The 19,014-nt window shown below is 42.3% G+C and overlaps 1 protein-coding gene across 2 annotated transcripts in view; it reads right to left on the reverse strand.

The window, feature by feature from the left end:
* Window positions 1-19,014, reverse strand: part of ssh1a (slingshot protein phosphatase 1a) — a 52,884-nt gene that overhangs the window by 15,855 nt on the left and 18,015 nt on the right. Inside the window, exons 1-3 of one of the 2 annotated variants that reach the window (XM_053480931.1) lie at window positions 17,403-17,631; window positions 9,538-9,638; window positions 1,765-1,829 (exon numbers count right to left, since the gene is read on the reverse strand). In XM_053480931.1, coding sequence (XP_053336906.1) covers window positions 1,765-1,829; window positions 9,538-9,638; window positions 17,403-17,503 — 267 coding nt within the window. In that variant the 5' untranslated portion in view covers window positions 17,504-17,631. Of the gene's footprint in view, window positions 1-1,764; window positions 1,830-9,537; window positions 9,639-17,402; window positions 17,632-19,014 lie in introns of those variants that run through there. The other variant, XM_053480930.1, reaches the window with a different exon arrangement.

Raw genomic sequence — 19,014 nt, forward strand, 5'->3', positions numbered from 1 at the left:
ACTTTATCAACATGTTTTTACAAATTTACTAGAGATCGTCATGGTGTCCGGCAAGATAGGTTTGATTTCCGCTCAGACCAAAGGATGAGTGAGCCAGGGCCACGGGAGACATGGGGTTTGGCCCGAGTCCCAAACAATCCTTAGAACGTTTCAAGATTATTATTTTGGAAAACAGTCGGTCGGGTGTCTCATAAAAGTTAAATATTGAAATCAGTATAAAACCTAACGGCTATGCTGACCAGGGTAAAACAATCCCATATGTTCCACACTGACTGTTATCTTCACTAGGTTTAATCATCCCAACACTACAGAGTTTGTTCTTTTATATGTTTTCCCCCCACCCAACATCAATCAATGTTTCAGAGTGTAGAAGTTGGAGAAAAACACCAAAAATTCTCGGCAGTCAAAAATTATCCGCACATCATGGCTGTAGAATTTATTTTAGGTAACTTTTAGGAAAGACACTTACATAATTTTTCGACATAACCTCATTGCTTTTCAGTACACTTTGTCCATCGGTCAACAAGCTTTCGCATTCCTGGGTTTAAACACGTTTTAGGCTGAGCTGTGATCCACAAATACACCGCTGTCTTCACTTCTTCATCAGAAGTAAATTTTCTTCCCCGTACGGCTGCTTTCAGGGGACCGAACAGGTCTGATAGTCTGATAGAGCCTTGACGCCTTTGGATAGCGGTCCTCATAAAGTTTAAGCTTCAGCTCTTTAATAAGCGTCTCACTGTAACAAGCACTGTTGACTGTTGATCCTTTTTCTTGATAATGTTCCAAACTGTAAGGATTAAGGGAATGACACTTGAACTTTTTCTCGATCTGCCATTGAAGATTTTTCTGTTCCATACTGTTTCCCCTCAGGCTTGTTACGATAAATCCATGTCTCGTCAGCAGTAATGATTCTCTTTACAATACTTTCATCTTCCTTAGAATATTGGTGAAAATTTTGTTCGCAGATATTCAAACACTTCGGTTTATGCTTAACCGTAAGTTGTTTCGGTACCCTCTCAGACCAGAAAAAAATCAATCATAGCATGCTGCTCTTCTTTCATGTAAACCACAAGTGAGGCTTCTATTTTTGCTGGCGTTGATCGTAAAGCATAGATGATATGTTTTAATATAACCGGAGTGCGGATAAATTTTGATGTATATGTGTATGTATATGTAGTCTATTTCAGCATAAAAGCTTTTTACTGAAAAAAAAAAAAAAATTGTAATGAAACCAGTAATGAATGTAGGTGTTATGTGTATAAATTTTCCATCTGTTTTAAAGAAAACATAATGCATTATGACATGTATAACTTAATTTAATGAATGAGTGAGACATCCACATATACCCATTCACATTCCAGGATGGAGAAATGCCTTCACATGGCATTATGTCACTGTGTAGAGAATGTAGTCATGCTTTAAGTATGTCAGTAATATACATGTGTAATGTATGTGTGTGTGTGTGTTAACACCTGTTTTTTTAATGCTGTGTTGAAATGTTATCTAATTACACTCATCACTGAAAAGTGTTTAAGCGGTGCTAGAAAATGTCCTCACTAATCAGGATCGTGTCTGGTCCTCGTTAATACTGAAATACGAGGAAAATGTAACCGCCGTGCAACTAACAAACTAACTAACAAACACTAATCGTCTACACACAACCGGTTCAAGAAACATCAGGTGAAAAGAGTGTTGCATGAAAACACTCAGCTATAACGTACGAACAGTGTGTGTGTGTGTGTGTAATAGTGTGCTTGTGCTCACCAGTTTGATTCGGTCCTCTGAGCGAAGAATGTTGATCATCACCTGTAGGTGCTGAGGTAAATCTCCTATTAAAAGACAGAACAGACACTGTTAAAACACAACCCCCATGACCCGGGTTTTAATAAACCTGTGCCGCTCGATACCATGACATACTGCATGTGTTAAATCAACACAAACATAATAGCAATAAAAAACACAGAAAGATTTATGGAGCTGAGGAGCAACTGGAATGGGGAGGAACGAATGATTCACGTCTGGATGAGTGAGGAGGACGGGACGGAGCCAGCCGGCGCTCAGGGCACACTGTGCAGCATCCATCTGCGTACATATACGAACTTCAGGTAGATTAATACAGCTCTAAGAACCTGAGCCTTATGTTTGTTTTAAATCTAACCCTGGTCCTCAAAAGTATGTAAAGCCAAGTACACACACGCACTCGCGCACGCACACACACAGAAATGTAATGTGAAGATTCAACAGATACAGTTAAGCTTCTCTAAGTACAAGACTTGAACATGAACAGTAAGTTCCCAACATTAAAATAAGTTTCATAAGTCCAATTTGATGTCCAACAAACATTGTCCATGTACTAGGATACTAACACAACTGGCTATTTAAAGTATAAAACTAACACGTTCCATGATCTTGTCCTTGTTCTTTAAAAACTTGTCAATAATGACTCATGTCAAAATAATGAGAAATGTCTGCCACCTTTTCATCTCGCTTCATTCCGTCAATTATTTTCAATTTTGTCTCCATCATTATTGCTTGCCTTGGACAATTCATAGCAGTACCAGCTTCCTCACTGCTGCGGTTACACTTGCTTCCGGACATCCTGTGCTTGTACTGCAATTGGACAGGATGCATGCTGCACGCACATGACGATGTTTTCTGGAAATGTCATCTAACTTTCGTAATTTCCGCAACTTCTGTGAATGCATGTTCGTATCTTTGAAAGTTCATAACTCAAATGTTCGTATGTAGGGGACACATGGCTGATAAATTCTTTATTCTCGAGGGATTCAGATGAATCTTTTTTTACAACAACAGGCACTAGGTTAAATTCCATGAGCTTGTGTGAGAGTTTATTTAATTCAAACAATGAATGCGATTCTGGCTAAAAAAAATAAATAAAAAATAGTAATAACAATAAATTATATATACAATAGTGATGCGCGGGTCAGGTATTTTTCCAAACCGCGGCTCCCGCTTTTATGAAATTATTTGGCCCGCCCCGCACCACTTTCATTTCTTTGTTTTTGTTGTCACTGGCAGGGGTAGCTGCTTGGCGCTTTCGTGACTTGTAAAATAAAATATGAAAATAGATATTCCAAAATATTTAATATAGGCTATAGGGAATTGCACGCAACATACATGGATTTCTTATTTAATTTAGTTTTTAATGACCCGCACCAACCCGCCCGCAAATAAAGTGACAATTACTTTACCCACCCCAACCTGACCTGCGGGTTACCTGCGGGGTCCGAGATGATCCGCGCATCACTAATATACAAGGTTTTTAAAAATTATTATTTTATTTCTTTATTTTGCCAGAATCAGATTCATTGTTTAAATTAAATGAGCTCTCACACAAGCTCATGGTGTTTTAACCTAATTTTTTTATACACTGTACATCAAGTCAAGTCACATGACCATGTGTGGGACATGTATCCAATTTAGGACCGTATACAGAACTGACAAGTTAAAAACAATAAGTGACATAAGACATACTAAGGCAATCTGAAATGTAAGTAAATATTCCAAATATTTCACTTTACACTAAAGTTTTTGTCACTACCATAATTTGTTAAGAAAGCTACTATATTAAAATACAAAAACATGTTGTGTCATTTGTTAGGATCACTAAATACAAGTCCTGGATTGAAATATTTCTCTTTTCTGTCTTGTTGTGCATGTATCTCCATCTCTCTCTCTTTCTCGCCAGAGTTCTCTTCTTTTCTACAAGTAACCTTAGACTCATATAACCTTTTGAACTTTAGCATAAAGAGTTTTGACACAAATTTCCAAACCCTTTTCAGTCCAGAATATGAACTCATACCTCGGCTCTCTCCTCTCGAGGTTGTACAGAGTTCAAACCTGCCTGCTAAGAGGTTAAAAAAACAACATTAAACTAAATCCACCATGACCTTGCCTCCAAACACAACCTGACATGCAAAACAAGATCTTTAAAGGGTTTTTTTTCTTTCCTTCATTTCTTTGGATGCTGTGATGGTATGACATGGGCCTAATCTACACGGATCTGAAAATCACATGGCAGAGAGAGAGGAAGAGAGGGGGAGAGAGGGAGAGAGTACAGGAAGGGTATAGAGAGGGAGAGATGGCAGCCAGACAAGCTCGTAAATCTAAACCACCGTCGGCGTTAATTAGCAGTTTGGGTCTCGATCAGATGTTGTTTTACATTCGGCCTCTGCGGCTGTTGTTCCTGCTTTCTGTTTTTCTGGCAACGCTTCAGGTTACCAGAGCAATGATCCATCATTGCAGCAGTGAGTCACGCTGCCACGGTCGGCATGGTGAGAAAATCTGTCTGAGAAAAAGGACAGCGACAAAGACCTGTGTCTGAACGGGACCAGGATTTAAGGAAGTCGAAAGGTTGCAGGTTTGGCTAAACATCTCAGTAGGAATGCAGATCTAAACTTGGTTCTTGCATTTTTTTCCGTGTATCGTGTACGCCTAAAGACGTAATCATCCATCACTTCTCCCTGTGCACGCTCTGAAGTCGTCCATTCATCAAACCTTTTCAGCGAAAGGTTTGACCTTTAAAACAGGACATTTGATTTGCTGTTTCGCGTCTAGAAAAGAAAAACATAAGCAAACCTTCCACCTGGATCAAAGGTGCTTCTCTGCTGATCAAGCACTAGCTCCATTCTCCCTAACCTTTAACCTTGATAAGAGAAACAACTAAACTGACCTTGGGTCAGGGCAAAAGAGCATGTGACCAGATGACGTGTTCAGACAGGAAAAAAAAAACGAGGAAATCTTGTAACGATTCAGTTTCAGGGCATAACTGCAGGGTCTAACGTGGAAACTGGGCTACGAAAGCTGAAACAGCAGAAAGCTGGGACAACCTGGGAGCTGAGAAAAGTTTCCCCCAATATATTATTACAATAATAGAATGACGGTCATCTCTTTATACACCACTTTGATTAGGAGTTCAGACATGACAAACTGAAGTCATGCAGCACAACCCGTCACTCTGGTTCCTACCTCCAGTAGTTTTGTCAAGAGATAATTATAATACAAACAAACCGGAATAAAAGAGCTACCATAATTACTGTTCACAACGGCATCACTTCCTACATTTTATAAAAGCTTGGCTATTTAGTCGAAACTTCTTGAACACCTTCTGACAACTTATACAGCTTGATACGGTTGATTTCTTTCAATTATCGTCTGTCCGGTTTGGGTGAGTCCAAGCCCATGACAGCATCAGATTCCAGTTGTTGGCTGACAGGACTGGAACCTGATCTGATCTTCTGCTCTTGTAACCCATCCGCTTCAAAAGATTCAACTCGGTCCATACCGAGATGCTTTCCTCATCACCGTGCTTGTAACGGTTGATTATATAGATTACCATAACTTTACGTGTAGAGAAACCGCCCACTATTCGCATTATCGTGGGTAAGCAATGTACGTAGGCTCCACCTTTACACCAACCAGCCATAACATTAATACTACTGATGGGTGACGTGAATAACATTAATTATCTTATTACAGTGGCACCTGGTGATTTTGACGAAGGCCCAATGGTATGACCCCAAGATGATTGGGTCAAGGCAGTTCCAAAACTGAAGCTCTTGTCTGAAGAGTTCCTGGTCTACGCTGGTCAGGATCAAAAAAGGATCCAAAAGTGGTATAAGGAGGGAAAACCGTCATGGACGGCAAAGGCTCAGTGATGCACTTCAGGGGTGCAGGGTGTCCCGTGTTGTCCAATCCAATAGTAGAGTTATTGTTGGAGCACACAGTACCTCAGTTTGTTGCGTAGAGTGACACTGTGGAGTGGCAGACGGGTCACATGCTGAACCGTGTCCACCACCAAAGGTGCATCAGGACTGGACGGCGGAGCAATGGCCTGGTCTGGAGAATCATGTTTGTGTTTACATCACCTACTGTAGGTGGCACAGTGCATGTCAGTCACTTACCTGGAGAAGCAATGACACCCAGATGAGCTATGGGAAGAAGGCAAGGGAGGGCATACGCAGTATGATCCTCTTGGCAATGCTGAACATCGTTGCTACCGAGTACACCCATTCATGGAAACAGTGTTCCATAATGGCAGTGGCCTCGCTCAGCAGGAGAGTGAACCCTGGCACTTGAGGAACACAATAAGTTTGAGGTGTTGTCCCAGCCCCCAAATTCTCTAACTCTCACTTTAATTGAGTATCTGTGAGACATGTTGGACAAACAAGCCTGATCCTCACAACTTGCAGGACTTAATGGATGTACAGTACCATTGACGGCTGGGGGTTAGATACCACGGCACAACTTCAGAGGTCTAGTGCCGTCCACGCCTCGATGGGTTAGTTGGTGGGGTTAGTTATTCTTCGCCTGTAGCCTGTAGAGTCATTTTCTGTCTGTCTCTTTGTTCCACGTCTCCTACCATGCATTACTGTTGCACTTCTTTAATACGCTCGGTTGTCTCACGCATTTTATTTAAGCACATCTTTTTAAAATAAAGAGTGATGAATTCTTTTTGGTGCATGATTAAACTTGATGCAAATATTTTAACATCACTTTAAATATTCACATGCATTTCCCTATATGTACTACGTGAGTATTCTTTACTCTCACACAGGGCTGCTGCGTAACGTGCATGCTGCAATCTGTAAGTGCGTTTGAAAGTGGAAGCATTTCATTATATTGTTGTTCTGCTTAACAGCGTTAAGACTGTTTCAATTATGATCTATTGATTTGCATAAGGTTAAAGGTTGAACCTGATCCGTCATCCAGCTGAAAATGTGCAATGATGCGTTAGATTTTTGTTGTTGGGGGACTAACACGGGTTTGACAGGTCAGGATGTAGAAGGGTGCTTGACTTAAAAACTCAGATCCACCATTCAGTATAAACTTTTAAGATCAGCAGCTTAAAAGCGATCCATCTAGCACCGACAACCTGCCGGGGTTAAAGTCAGAGAGATCAATAACAAACATTTGCGCCATGTCTCCGTGATTTCGGTGAGTTCGCCGATGCCATGTGATCGTCAGGTGTTCAGATTCAAGTTCATTGAAGTTCATGACGTCTGAACATTTTTTTTTATCAGAGTCAGAAGGGACACATGCCTTACTATCTCCCTCTCACTATCTCTCGTGTCCCAGTCCCCATGTCTCACTCTGCGTCTCTGAAAATAGAACCGAGTGCATCGCTCCTGTCCCGGGGTCTCGAGTGGAACGGACACAGATTCAAAGAGATCTGAAACGCTGAAGATGAGCAAAATCAGCACACAAGGTAAACAGGGTGAAGGAGAAAAAGATCCTGGAGGAATATCAACGCAAAAACATAAAATATATATAAAATAAAAACAGAGGACGCGGAAAGACATCCAAAAAAGCGGGACAGCTTATTTACCCAGACTGCTTTCTGCTCTATTGATTACAGACTTCCAGGAAAACAAGCAGCACTCACGAAACGAAGGAGTGACTAGAATACAAACTGTACTGTTTAACATAATGTTATAACCTCAGAGCTTTTTATAGAACAGCACAGAGAGACACGTATGGGAAAAAAAACAAAAACAACAAAAAAAAAAAACAGTAACTGTATTCTCATGACTGCAAGCTCTCTCAGCACACAGGACAGAAGCGCTCGACCCGTGTCTCCTCGTGTACCACACTAAACCGTTAATCCTTCTAACCCCCATACACACACACACACACACACACACACACACACACACACACACACACACACACACACACACACACACACACCGCTTATAGTGGACGTGCTTAACCTGCGTCCTGTGCAGCATCTACCATTCTAACACACCCTGAGGACACACACACACAAGGTTATCTGTACAGGATCGGAGGGCCGAAAGGAAGAGCGGTTGTGCAATCAGAGCAGACCCATGGGCTGAGAGAAACAAACATGCTGCAAAAGATTAACGTTCAGATTTCCTGAGAACCGTCGGCATCGTGAGCGCCAACGAGAGAACAGAAACACCACCGCGGTGAAGGTTTAATGAGAAGCGCAGACCCACTCTAGTGTCTCTGCATGCATGTCAAAACATAGAACTGTTTTAATTCAATAAATAAATAAAAATAATTATAAATCAATAAATAAACAAAAATTTATTATAAACAGAGCTCAAAACATGCAATAAATGTTTTTTTTCTTTTCTGCGACTGAATCATCCTCGGTTCCGTTCTCATACTCTAGTCCAAGCGGCTATTTTTTACTCTAATTACAAGTGTGTCTATATAGATGTATATATGTGTGTGTGTGTGTGTGTGTGTGTGTGTGTGTGTGTGTGTGTGTGTGTGGGCTCTGAAGCTAATTTCAGCCAATCTGAATCACAGTCAAGAACAAAACAAGCAAACAAACAAAAACAATGTATTATTATCATTAAATTTTTTCAGGACCGTCTTTAGTACAGTGATCTGTAGAGCTATGTGATTTAATCCATCATATGTTGGTCAGATTTCAAAAACAATTCATTTTTTGGGTGATTGAGGTAAAAATACCAAATAGTCAAAAAAAACTTTGATTCTTTAAAATATACTGCAGCTTTTGCTGCATCTTTCAAATACTCGGGTTTTGCAAGAGTATTACATCATCATCTTTTGAGTTTATAAGCGGTTAGTGTGATACTGTCACACGCTGGACTGAAACGAGCACCAAAACAAGACGTAATCAACAACACATCAAGTTACACAACATTTCACCTTTCAAGTATCTGTTGGAAATGACACTGCTCGAGAGGAATGAGACAGTAAACCTTAGTGCTGACTCCCTCATCTTCTATACCGCTTTATCCTGTGTTCACGGCCGTGGGGAGCGTATTATAAAGATATAAAGAAAAATTTATGTTCCACTATATAAAAAAGCGGCAATTCCTTATGTATTTTTCAATATATTGTAACATATTAATACAATATATTATTCCGTATATTGTAAATATATTTAGATCAGAACACTGAATCATTCAATATATTGACAAGCAGAGGGAGAACCTGCGAACTCCATGCACACACGGAGACGGGAATCGAACCCAAACCCTGGACGTGCCATGCGACAGGGCTAAGCACTAAATGACTGTTCCGCCACGTTAGTGCTTTTAAATCAAACGGAAAACTGCAATGCACGAAAATCAAGATCAGTCGATAGTCTATCTGTTACAGCTTACAGATAGTTACTAGAACTTGTTCAATAAAGTTATAGAACAAGTTTTCTTTCTGAGGAAAGAGACTAAAGACGGGTGAACGAGTGTTTCCAGCTGTTAGAATGTAAGTGACAACAGGGACCAAGTGGTTTCTGAAAGAAGAAACATCGACAAATTGTTGGAAATAATTCACTTTCAGGTGGAAACAATAACTCCATTTCATCTCCACCAGGCTGCATCAACCCACTCCGACACTCCTTTCATTATGTACAGCAGTCTTTTGTTAGCATTCAGTCCGAACGCTTCAATCCGATTGGCTGACGGGGTTTGCGAGTCGAACCTCCCATGAACAAAAGGAAATCAGTGCACGAGCTGGGCAGCATGTTTGTGGCTGGCTTCCTGTGTGTGTCTGTAAGTATGTGTGTGTGCTCACCTGCATGTTTGTGATGGGAGTGAGTCCTCTGACCCTGCGCACTGCTGCCCTGCTGCAGGAACAACGCAGCTCCCTTCACCATGAAGAAGCTCTCGCTCAGACTGCAACAGAGAGACACACAGAGAGACAAAGACATTTTACATCTACAGAGATCAGACACGATTTTCTCATACAACAAAAACACGCACACACATGGCACAGCATTGGCAGTGAGCATGCTCAACAATGGTCCAATGCAGTAAAACAAACGAGGGGGAACTCCAGGTCTGAGTCAGTGCTGAAACACTGCAACGCTGGGGTTAATTAGCGCCTGCGAGCGCGCCGGTGATCCAGCGCAATCCTGTGTGCTGCAAATTCCAGCGTCTTCAAGCGAGACGATGATTAACCTCCGGCTGCGTCTGAGGTTTAACAAAGACAAACACACAACACGGACTGGTGGCGAGCTGCATTGAGCTCAAAGCACTTCATAAGTGTGTGTCTTTAGGAAGAGAAAGCAGCTGTAACAGGTAAGGCGAGAAGTCGGCTGGCTTGGGATTCGAAAGGTGATGGAAGGGAAACACTCGCAGTGGATCAGTTCGGGTGAAGCAGTAACATTCAAATGTGACATTTGTTCATATCGTGAACATTTTTCAGTCATTCCCAATCCGTTATTGTGTGTGGGAGAAAGTCTTCCTACAAGCCCCCCAATCCCCCCTCTGTTATTCCTGCTGTTATACCCCTATCTCACCTGTGCGGTTTGACTATTCGAGGACCGACGCGCGGAAAGATGGAAACCTAATCACAGCGCCAAAACTGGCGGTGAATCATGATGAACTGTACTTACTGTATGGCCAACGCGCAAAACCGCCTAGGTGAGATAGGGGTTTTAATAGTTAACTGATTATGGGCCAAACTTCGCTGGGTGATGATGGTAGAATAATTATAAAGGTCGTGACTAAAACAACATGCATGAGGAGTCACAAAGGAGTTTTCATTTTCAGCAATAGAAAAGTCCCCGAACTAGTTACTTTTATCAGAGAGTAACGCTGTAATGTGACTGATTACTTTTTAATGACAGTAATTTTGTAATGTAATTATTTACTTCAAAAAAGTAAAGTTTTTTACCCCAACACTGGTCCTGACCAGAAACATCCCACAAGACCTGCGGTTTTGAAGTTGCTCTGACTCGGTCCTCTAGACAACACAATTTGACTCTAGTCAAAGTCACTCAAATTCTTATGCTTTTGCCCATTTTTTCTGCCTTCAGCACATCAACTTCAGGGAAAAAGGTTCACTGCTGCCGAATATATCCCACCCACTTCCTGCCCCCATTGTAACAAGATACAGAAAACGCAGCCAATGTGAGAAGGGCCAGATTGTGATGGCTGGAGACCTGAGACAGATCAACTCTAAAACTGCAGGTCTTGTGGGATTGTCATCAGGACATACCAAAAGTGATCCGAGGAAGGAAAACACTTTATGTGTAATCACGTTTTTTTCCTGGAAACTCACGTTTTGTGTAATCGCTCATACAAATGCAGCAGCATTCAGCTTAGTAACTGAAGCCCATTGTTAATAACGGCGCTCATACTCGGCTTTTCAACAGGTGTAGTGTATTACAGCATGACGCAGTACTGCCTGCATTTGATATTTTCACAAAGCACAGTTTGCCACTCAGCCTTGACACAAAACCAGGATTGTAAAGAAGACTGGATCTTTTCTTCCTTTTGGACCTTGAGAGAAATAATAAGGAAAGTGATCTAAGATAATTAAACAGGGCTTGGCGTGTGACCAGAACGTGAGCAGAACATCAGCCGAGCTTCAGAGAGCGAACTGGAGGCTGAAATATTCCAGAGGTCAGGCTTTTTTTTTTTTATGCCCAGCTGTGGTCGTGACCCTGTGCTGAGTCAAGCTGTTCCATTTTTAAGCCATTGTCTCTCTCTGCCTGGACTGGATGTCCTGAGAAACCCTGACCACAGCAGCCGAGCGGAGAAAAAGAAACCAACAGAAGCAGCTTTGTGCAAAGAGTTATGCGTCAAACCCTCCTCCTCCTCTTCTGACTCTCCATCTCTCGCTTTCCTTCTCTCATTCCTTTTTTTGTCTCTGTTCGTCAATCTCGTCCCCCCCCTCAAAGCTCTGGAGACATAGTTGCGCTCTGTAAAAAAAAGATGTCAGGGGCTTTTGTTTCACTCCTCTTTCCTTTGTTCCGTCTCTTTTTCAATCCGCTAGCAGCAACTTTACCGTGTGGGTTCCTGAGTATGATGTTGCTACGTGAGGAACAGGTGGGGGGAAAAAAGAGCAAGAATGACGGATGTGACAAGAAACCACAACACAGAGAGAGAGAGAGAGAGAGAGAGAGAGAGAGAGAAAATGACAAGCTGAACAGACTGCGCTCACACCCAAGGGTGTAATTATGTTAACAGTTTTGTAGCGAGGCCGAAAGCGTTGTTTAGTGCTGAGTAAGTGAGGGAGGCTATTGTTTACTGATCACGACGATGACATTCAAAACTTCTCCTGCAGGACTTTGTGCAGGTTTCACTTCTCAATGTAGACGTATCCATCAGGACTGGGATCCTGCAGGAGTGTGACATTAGAATGTACGGCAGGGATTCCCAGACTTTTTCGGCTACCAGCTCCAAAAGGACTGTGATTTTTACATGGGTGAAATGTTAAAGATATATATCGACTTTCCACTTGTTGTAAAGTGATTCGTAGGAAAATAATCATGACACATGATTTTGGTCCTGCCTTTCTTTGGAACTTGGAACCGTCATGATTGTTGTCAGGAGCTGAGTCTTAAATCAGAATCTTTTAAACTTGCCAATCAGGGGCATCTGTGAGCTCGCGCACGCGGAAGGAGCGGATAGCGCTGTCCTCCGAGTGTGTTACGCCGCCCCTAACGGTGCGTAAGCAAGCAGTTCGAAAAGATGCGATCATCTGGCGTCACGTTGTTCGGGGGAAACACGTGATAGTCTCCGGTCCTCCTGGCTGAGTGGTAGTAGTAGCCTTAATGTGGGAGCCCCCTGGTGAGGGAGAAAATCTTTAAAAAAAAAAATCAAAAAAACTAAATAATAAAACTGTACGTGCTGATGAGACTTTTAGCAACGGTGCAAACGTTTTGAAGACAGTCGTAAGGCTGATCCCGACTGTGGTGGGTCAGAGAACGTCTGATCCTAAAAAATCGTCAGATAACTTGCGGAAGAAATGCACCAGAACTAAGAATTAATAAGAAGAAAGATTTATTGGCCAGGTATTGTGCAACATATTTAATCTTGGGTGAAATGGGGGCCAGTGTGCTTTTGAAGAAACAGAAAGGACTGATACAAATATATGTAGAGGAAATCCTCTCTCTCGAGATCATCTATAAATGCAATCTATAATATATGAATATAATATATGATTTATTATTTGTAAACAATTATCCAATATAGAATATACACATCCTAGGCCTAGCCAAAAGAAAGTGACATACAGTACACAATAGGATTACACTCAGTCCCCTTTAGCTTTGATTACAACACATAATATAGTGCTCAGCTCCCAGAACCACTCTGTTAAGACCAGGATTTCCTGGATGTTCCATCTGGGAAGAAAAGCTCCAATAATGTGATATTCTGGTCCTTCAGTAAAGTCAAGTCCTGATCAAGTGAAGCAACCCCAGATCATAGCTTGTACAGTGGACACTATGCATGATGGGTGCATCATTTCATGCGTTTCCCTTCTCACCCTGACACAGCCATCACTCTGGAATCGGCTTATTCTGGACTCATCATAACCACATAACCTTTTCCCATCGCTGCAAAGTACAATCTTTATGCTCCCAAACAAACCGGAGCATTTTTTTCTGAAGAGTCTCATTAAGAAGTGTTTTTCTCATAGACACACAGCTATTCCTCCTCCTGCGAGTTCTCATCACATTGTGTGTGTATGGAAATACTCCAACTTTCACTATTAAACATAGCTTATTGTTCACCAAGTGTTTCATGTTTTTCCCTCCACAAAGATGACGGGTTTGCGCTCCTCCTAAAGTTTACTGTCATCTCTACTGTTTGGAGCATGTTCAGCTCCAGATTGTTTTGACTACAACACAGGGTCAGTTGTTCTACTTCCTTTCTGTTTGAAGACACACTGATAAGATCGATGATTGTGGTGTCATCTGCAGAATTTGAAAAAGTCTGCTGAGGTTCTAGAGGGAGAAGAGTAGCGGGGAGAGCATACATCCCTGGGGAGCACCGTGCTCTGACTGACTGGGTGCTTGACAGTTTACCCAGGCTGACTTGTTCCCTCAATTAAAAATCTGACAGATGTGGGTCGATACCATAAGACAAACAATTCTCATGCATAGGTCCCTGAAGAGTCAAGATACTGAGAGATGTAGTGCAGTGCTATGCTTACAGCATCATCCACAATCACCTGTTTTCCAAGCACGTGAGCTGTAGTGAGTCTGTAATGTTGTTCCTGTAATTCAGGAGTTGCTGTACGCCACAGAGAACCATCCAATCCACACAACAACTTGGCACAGGTTTTACGCCGACGCAACCCTCCCATTTTATCCAGGCTTAGGACCGGCCCTGCATCCAGTGGCTGGGACAAGAAACCTATCACTGAGGGCCTTTTTCCTGTAATTCAGAAGCAACTATTTAAATCCCTTGCTAGCTACAGATCTAAACCCTTTTAGTCAGTTTGGAAGGTTTCTTTGGGACTGGAATGATGGTCTAAAGTTTGAGGCAGGAAGGGACTATACACAGCTGCTGCTATCAACTGAATATCCGGGAGCCAGCTAAGACGTACAGACTTTCAGACAGGAAGCTGAAACAATCAATCACAGAGAGCGACCTAACTGAAGATAAAACATATGCAGTACCTAACTATTTGTGAACCCAAATTGTCATCATTTATAATCATTTCCCCACATAACCCAAAAGACCAACCCAGTGCAAACTACGTGTTGTGTTACAGCATTCCAAAGCAAACTGCTGCACCCCTGCATCTAAACCTCACAGGAGGAACACAACCCAGGAGGTAGCGTTAATCTGTTCCATTCGAGCCACAGATCAAGAGTCACAAAAAACTATATTTCTTGCACCCCCCCTAACCCCCGTGTAGCCCATGCATTATTGGTATGCTGTGTTTAGGTGTTTAGTTTTCAAAACAACTAGAACGGACATTCACTTCTTACAAAAGAAGTGTACGAGACGTGTCACAGGAGACTGCTATCACACACGCCATGATCCACAGCCAGCTAAAAATAAACTCGCTATCACGGGAAACAAGAACATCAAGCACGTGTGTGTGCTTGTATGTACTCGTGGACATGCACACAGAAAGGCTTTTACAGGTAGCTGAGCGAGCCGGTGCCAAGTTATGCACTAATTGTAGGTGGAATACGTATCAATTAGACGAGCGCTATGACAGATGAGTAGCATTGTTGAGGAAAGGCTGCACTATTTACAGGAAGCCTCGAACACGTTAAGACGTTTACAGTCAGGGTTTTAGGTGTGAATAAGAAGAATTCTTGATCTGATTTAAATGATTTTCCCTAATAATCAAAGTTATTTACATTTGTACTTGTGGTTTAATTTAAAGTGTGATTTATTCTGAAGAACGATTGAGTGCTGCGTGCAGACTTTGTGATCTCGTTCAAACAGAAACAAGACTGGTGAGGGGAACATTTGACAGCTTCTGTTACTGTAACTGATAACAGGAAGCAAGTTATTTTGTGACTGATGCACGCCTACATCCATCATCCGTCAGACGTTCTGATCATCTGACCCCGCTCCGATCGGACCTCACAATCGGCAGCGTTATTGTTCGCCTGCTATTAAAACGACACAAAGTCTTCGCACAATGAGTGCTTTCTGATGTGGTGAGTGCCCAAGCTTTCGTCCCACAATGCCCTCATTCTCAACGCAGCTCGCTCACAAAGCACGCCTTGGGGTCAAACTTTCTCCTCGGAGAGTTTTTTAAATGCCAGTTGACATGCAAGTCGTTTTCTCGCTATGTACTGTTTGTCTGTGTGCGGTTGATTCTGCCCAGTCCTTCTGTTTGACTGTGCGGTTGGTCCTGCCCAAGCCTTTCTTCTAGCCATTTATAAAGAGACATCACATGACACGGCAATGATGCAGCTGTATTGTCTTGTCACTGAACAACTAATGAACTGAAAGACGCTTTCACAAGTGCACTGCTTAGTACGGACGTGAATTGCCAGGGACCTGCCGATACGAAAAAATTGCGATACCTCTGTGCTGATTTAAAAAAATATCCAAATTCTGTCTGAATTTTCTTTTCAGATTTTGTTACAATTCTTAACTCAGGATGCTATGCTGCCTGCAAATATATGAATGCTTTGTAGTGCGTCACCTGCAGGACTATAGAGAAACGGCAACATTTGGCCAGCTCAAAAGAAAATAAAAATAATAGGAATCACGATACATAAAAGAACACATCTTTACTTGGATAGAACATGTATACTTTTGTGATTCTTTCGGCAGTTAGAGCGTTTTCACATTAGGGCCCCAGGATTGTTTCTGAGATCCCAAAGTCTGGTTTAATTTGATCAGTGAGAACAGAATCGATTCCGTGCTCGGTAACCACGCCCGAGTCTGCTTGAAGAGGTGGTCTCAAGAATAGTATGGAGTACCTGAGCACGGATCGAATTAGATATCGAATCAGCAAATCGTACCTGAAAACAGAAGCAGAACGAAAACAGATACGATGTTAAGACACGACATCATCAGTGCCGTGTGTCTCCTCCAAAATCTGGAGCATAACACACGCCAGTCTCCTCCTCTCACCTACCCAGCTGATATTAGGTGTAAAACGAAAGTTTAATGCCGGCTCACAAACCAAGTCGATGCATACTGCCACCTTCTGTATCGGAGAGTGTGAATGTAAATACGCAAGTGTACCCGAGTACGAAGACCAAAAAAAATGTGAACGCTGGTCACTGGGGGTAAACGGGAGGAGAAATTGTTTCCAGGCATGTAACAAATCAATCATTCCTACTGTGATCAGGTGCGTTCCAAGTGACTGGCTCAAAATTCACATCATGGTTGGTGCACCTAAGGATGGAGCTGTAGCAAACAAAGTGTATAAAGTTCCCCTTCATCTCTGGCATTTCGGAATCAGAAACCAGATCAAGTTTACTTTCCAAAAGAAAGGATGTTGGTTTCAAATGACACGAGAACAGATTTCCCAAAGATCACAGAAAAAAAAAAAAAAAAAAAAAAAAAACATCTCACGTGCAAAGTGTACACTATACGAGCGAGGGAATGCGATACACGTGTCTGAAACCCGGTTACGTGCTACACTATTAATCTTGCCTTGACACTTTTAGTCCTGGTTTCTTCATGCAAACAGCCTGTACGTCCAGAGGAGTTTCCACGTTTCCATCCACCTACCAAAAAAGGTGACCTTGCGATGCGTAACAGGAGTGTGCAGGAGTGTGTGCGAGTGTCTCTCCGGTGGATTCACTTCCTGTCCACTTTGTATACCCCCGCCTCAGACCCATGGATTCTCATATACAAGCTACAGTACGATCCAAAGCTCGTGGGCTTATAATAAAGCACATTTGTGCAGCACCTCAAAATACACAAGAACGTTTCTTTCATATCTTATACATTTCTGTATGACTTGAGTATTAAGAATAAAGCTGTGTCAGTGGTTCTGCTTAATGAGGAATCTGACTGACTTTTCCAGCATCTCAGACAATCTGCCATAGTTCATGAGCAAACCTTCATACATACGCCTGATGTCACCTTATTAAATAACGTACAATATAATTTTTTTTACAGTAATCCAATGATATGAAATAAACAACAAAGACAACAAAGTTTTGTTTAAAATAACAAGAGATCCGCGCAGTCTCCGAACGTCTCTCAACTTACATGCGGTAGATCTCGCGCTGCGTGAGCACGGCGTTCTCCACGAAGTAGGGCAGCATGGTGGTGAGCGAGACCCGCCGGGGCCAGTCCAGCGCAAGGTGCATCCTGCTGGACCTGCGCAGCTCCAGACACCCGGCACGCGGCACGCGAGAGATGAAGACGAGCGTCAGAAACGCTGACGGCGTCTGTGTGTGAGCTTGTGCATGTGTGTGTGTGTGTGTGTGTGTGTGTGTGTGTGTGTGAGTGCGAGTGGATTCCGGCAGAATGAATGTGTTCCTGCTTGTGTAAGTTCCTTGTAGGCTGGGAACTTGTTGTCACTCCTCCCTCACACCCTCCCCCTATCTCTCGCTCTCTCTCTCTTGCTCTCTCTTCTGGTCTCTCGAGAGCAGGACAGGAAGATAAACCTGCTTTGCTGTCCTCAGCCTGACTGACTGCAGGAATGTCCACCCCGAAGCCCGAGGTAGGCCGTGTGTGTGTGTGTGTGTGTGTGTGTGTGTGTGTGTGTGTGTGTCTGTCCAAGTGCTGATCTGGCAGCATAAAGAAAATCCAATAGTCTTTCCGAGTGAGATATCCAAACACAGAGACTTTCTGGATTTACTGGAGCACGCACTTGGACAAGGACATTGTCCTTTTTTAAGAGGAAAACACCACTTGTCCTTGATCAGTTCACCCAGACAAAGACTTATTTAAAAATAAAATAAGAAAAAAAAAAAAGAAAAAGTGGACTAAAATAGTTCTTCAGTGATCTACTCAGCCGCAGAGGACACGAGACGTCTGGCTTTCGGCTTGCTTCCGGTGTCCAGACTACAGGTGTCACTAAATCTCATTAATACACAGAGACGTGTGAGGAGATCCTCATGAGGAAGACGAACGAATCGTGAAAGAAACGGAAAGGCTGTTTGCTTGTAAGCTGAGAGGAAAGCACTCTCACTTGCACTCGCACGCAAACACACACACACACACACACACACACACACACACATATCTTAGAAATGATAAGACTGTGCTGAAGGTAAGCAGAGCTGAGGAACAGGGATGGAGGAAGATGAGGAAATGAACAGCTACAGTTGGAACGTTAAACTAAACGGTAAAAGTATATAAAAAAAAAAGAAAAAAGGCTTGTTTATGTAGAAGTTGAAAAATTGCTGTTGGTGCAATTTAAAGTTAGTGGAATAAAAAAAAATATATAAATACTGTAAGAGTAACCGAGCTGTATCTGTGGAGTGTTTTATTCCCGATATTATGATATTATATAATAAAAGAATATGCGTTTTGGGTTAAGAGTCAGAGCGAACACGATGGCAACAAACCCAGAAAGGAACATTTACTGCTCGTGACGCCTCTTTAAAATAAAACGTCTCTGCCAGTAAAAGCCCGTAAAGCTTCGGAGCGGCACGCATCTGAGGCGAGAGCTGAGGTCTCCCTCACACACAGCGAGATTGGAGGGTTCCAGTTCCACATGTAACCCAAAACCTATTTGATAAACGCAATAATAATGTGTGGAATAAATATAAACCCAGATTGTTTTTACTTTACGCTAATGAGGAATAGATTTGTTCTTTAACTCTATTACTTTCTGCTCTGTTACCGAGATGCTGCTCTTGTTTCTGCTCAG

Source organism: Clarias gariepinus, chromosome 21 (assembly GCF_024256425.1).
Source record: "Clarias gariepinus isolate MV-2021 ecotype Netherlands chromosome 21, CGAR_prim_01v2, whole genome shotgun sequence".
Taxonomy (NCBI): Eukaryota; Metazoa; Chordata; class Actinopteri; order Siluriformes; family Clariidae; genus Clarias; species Clarias gariepinus.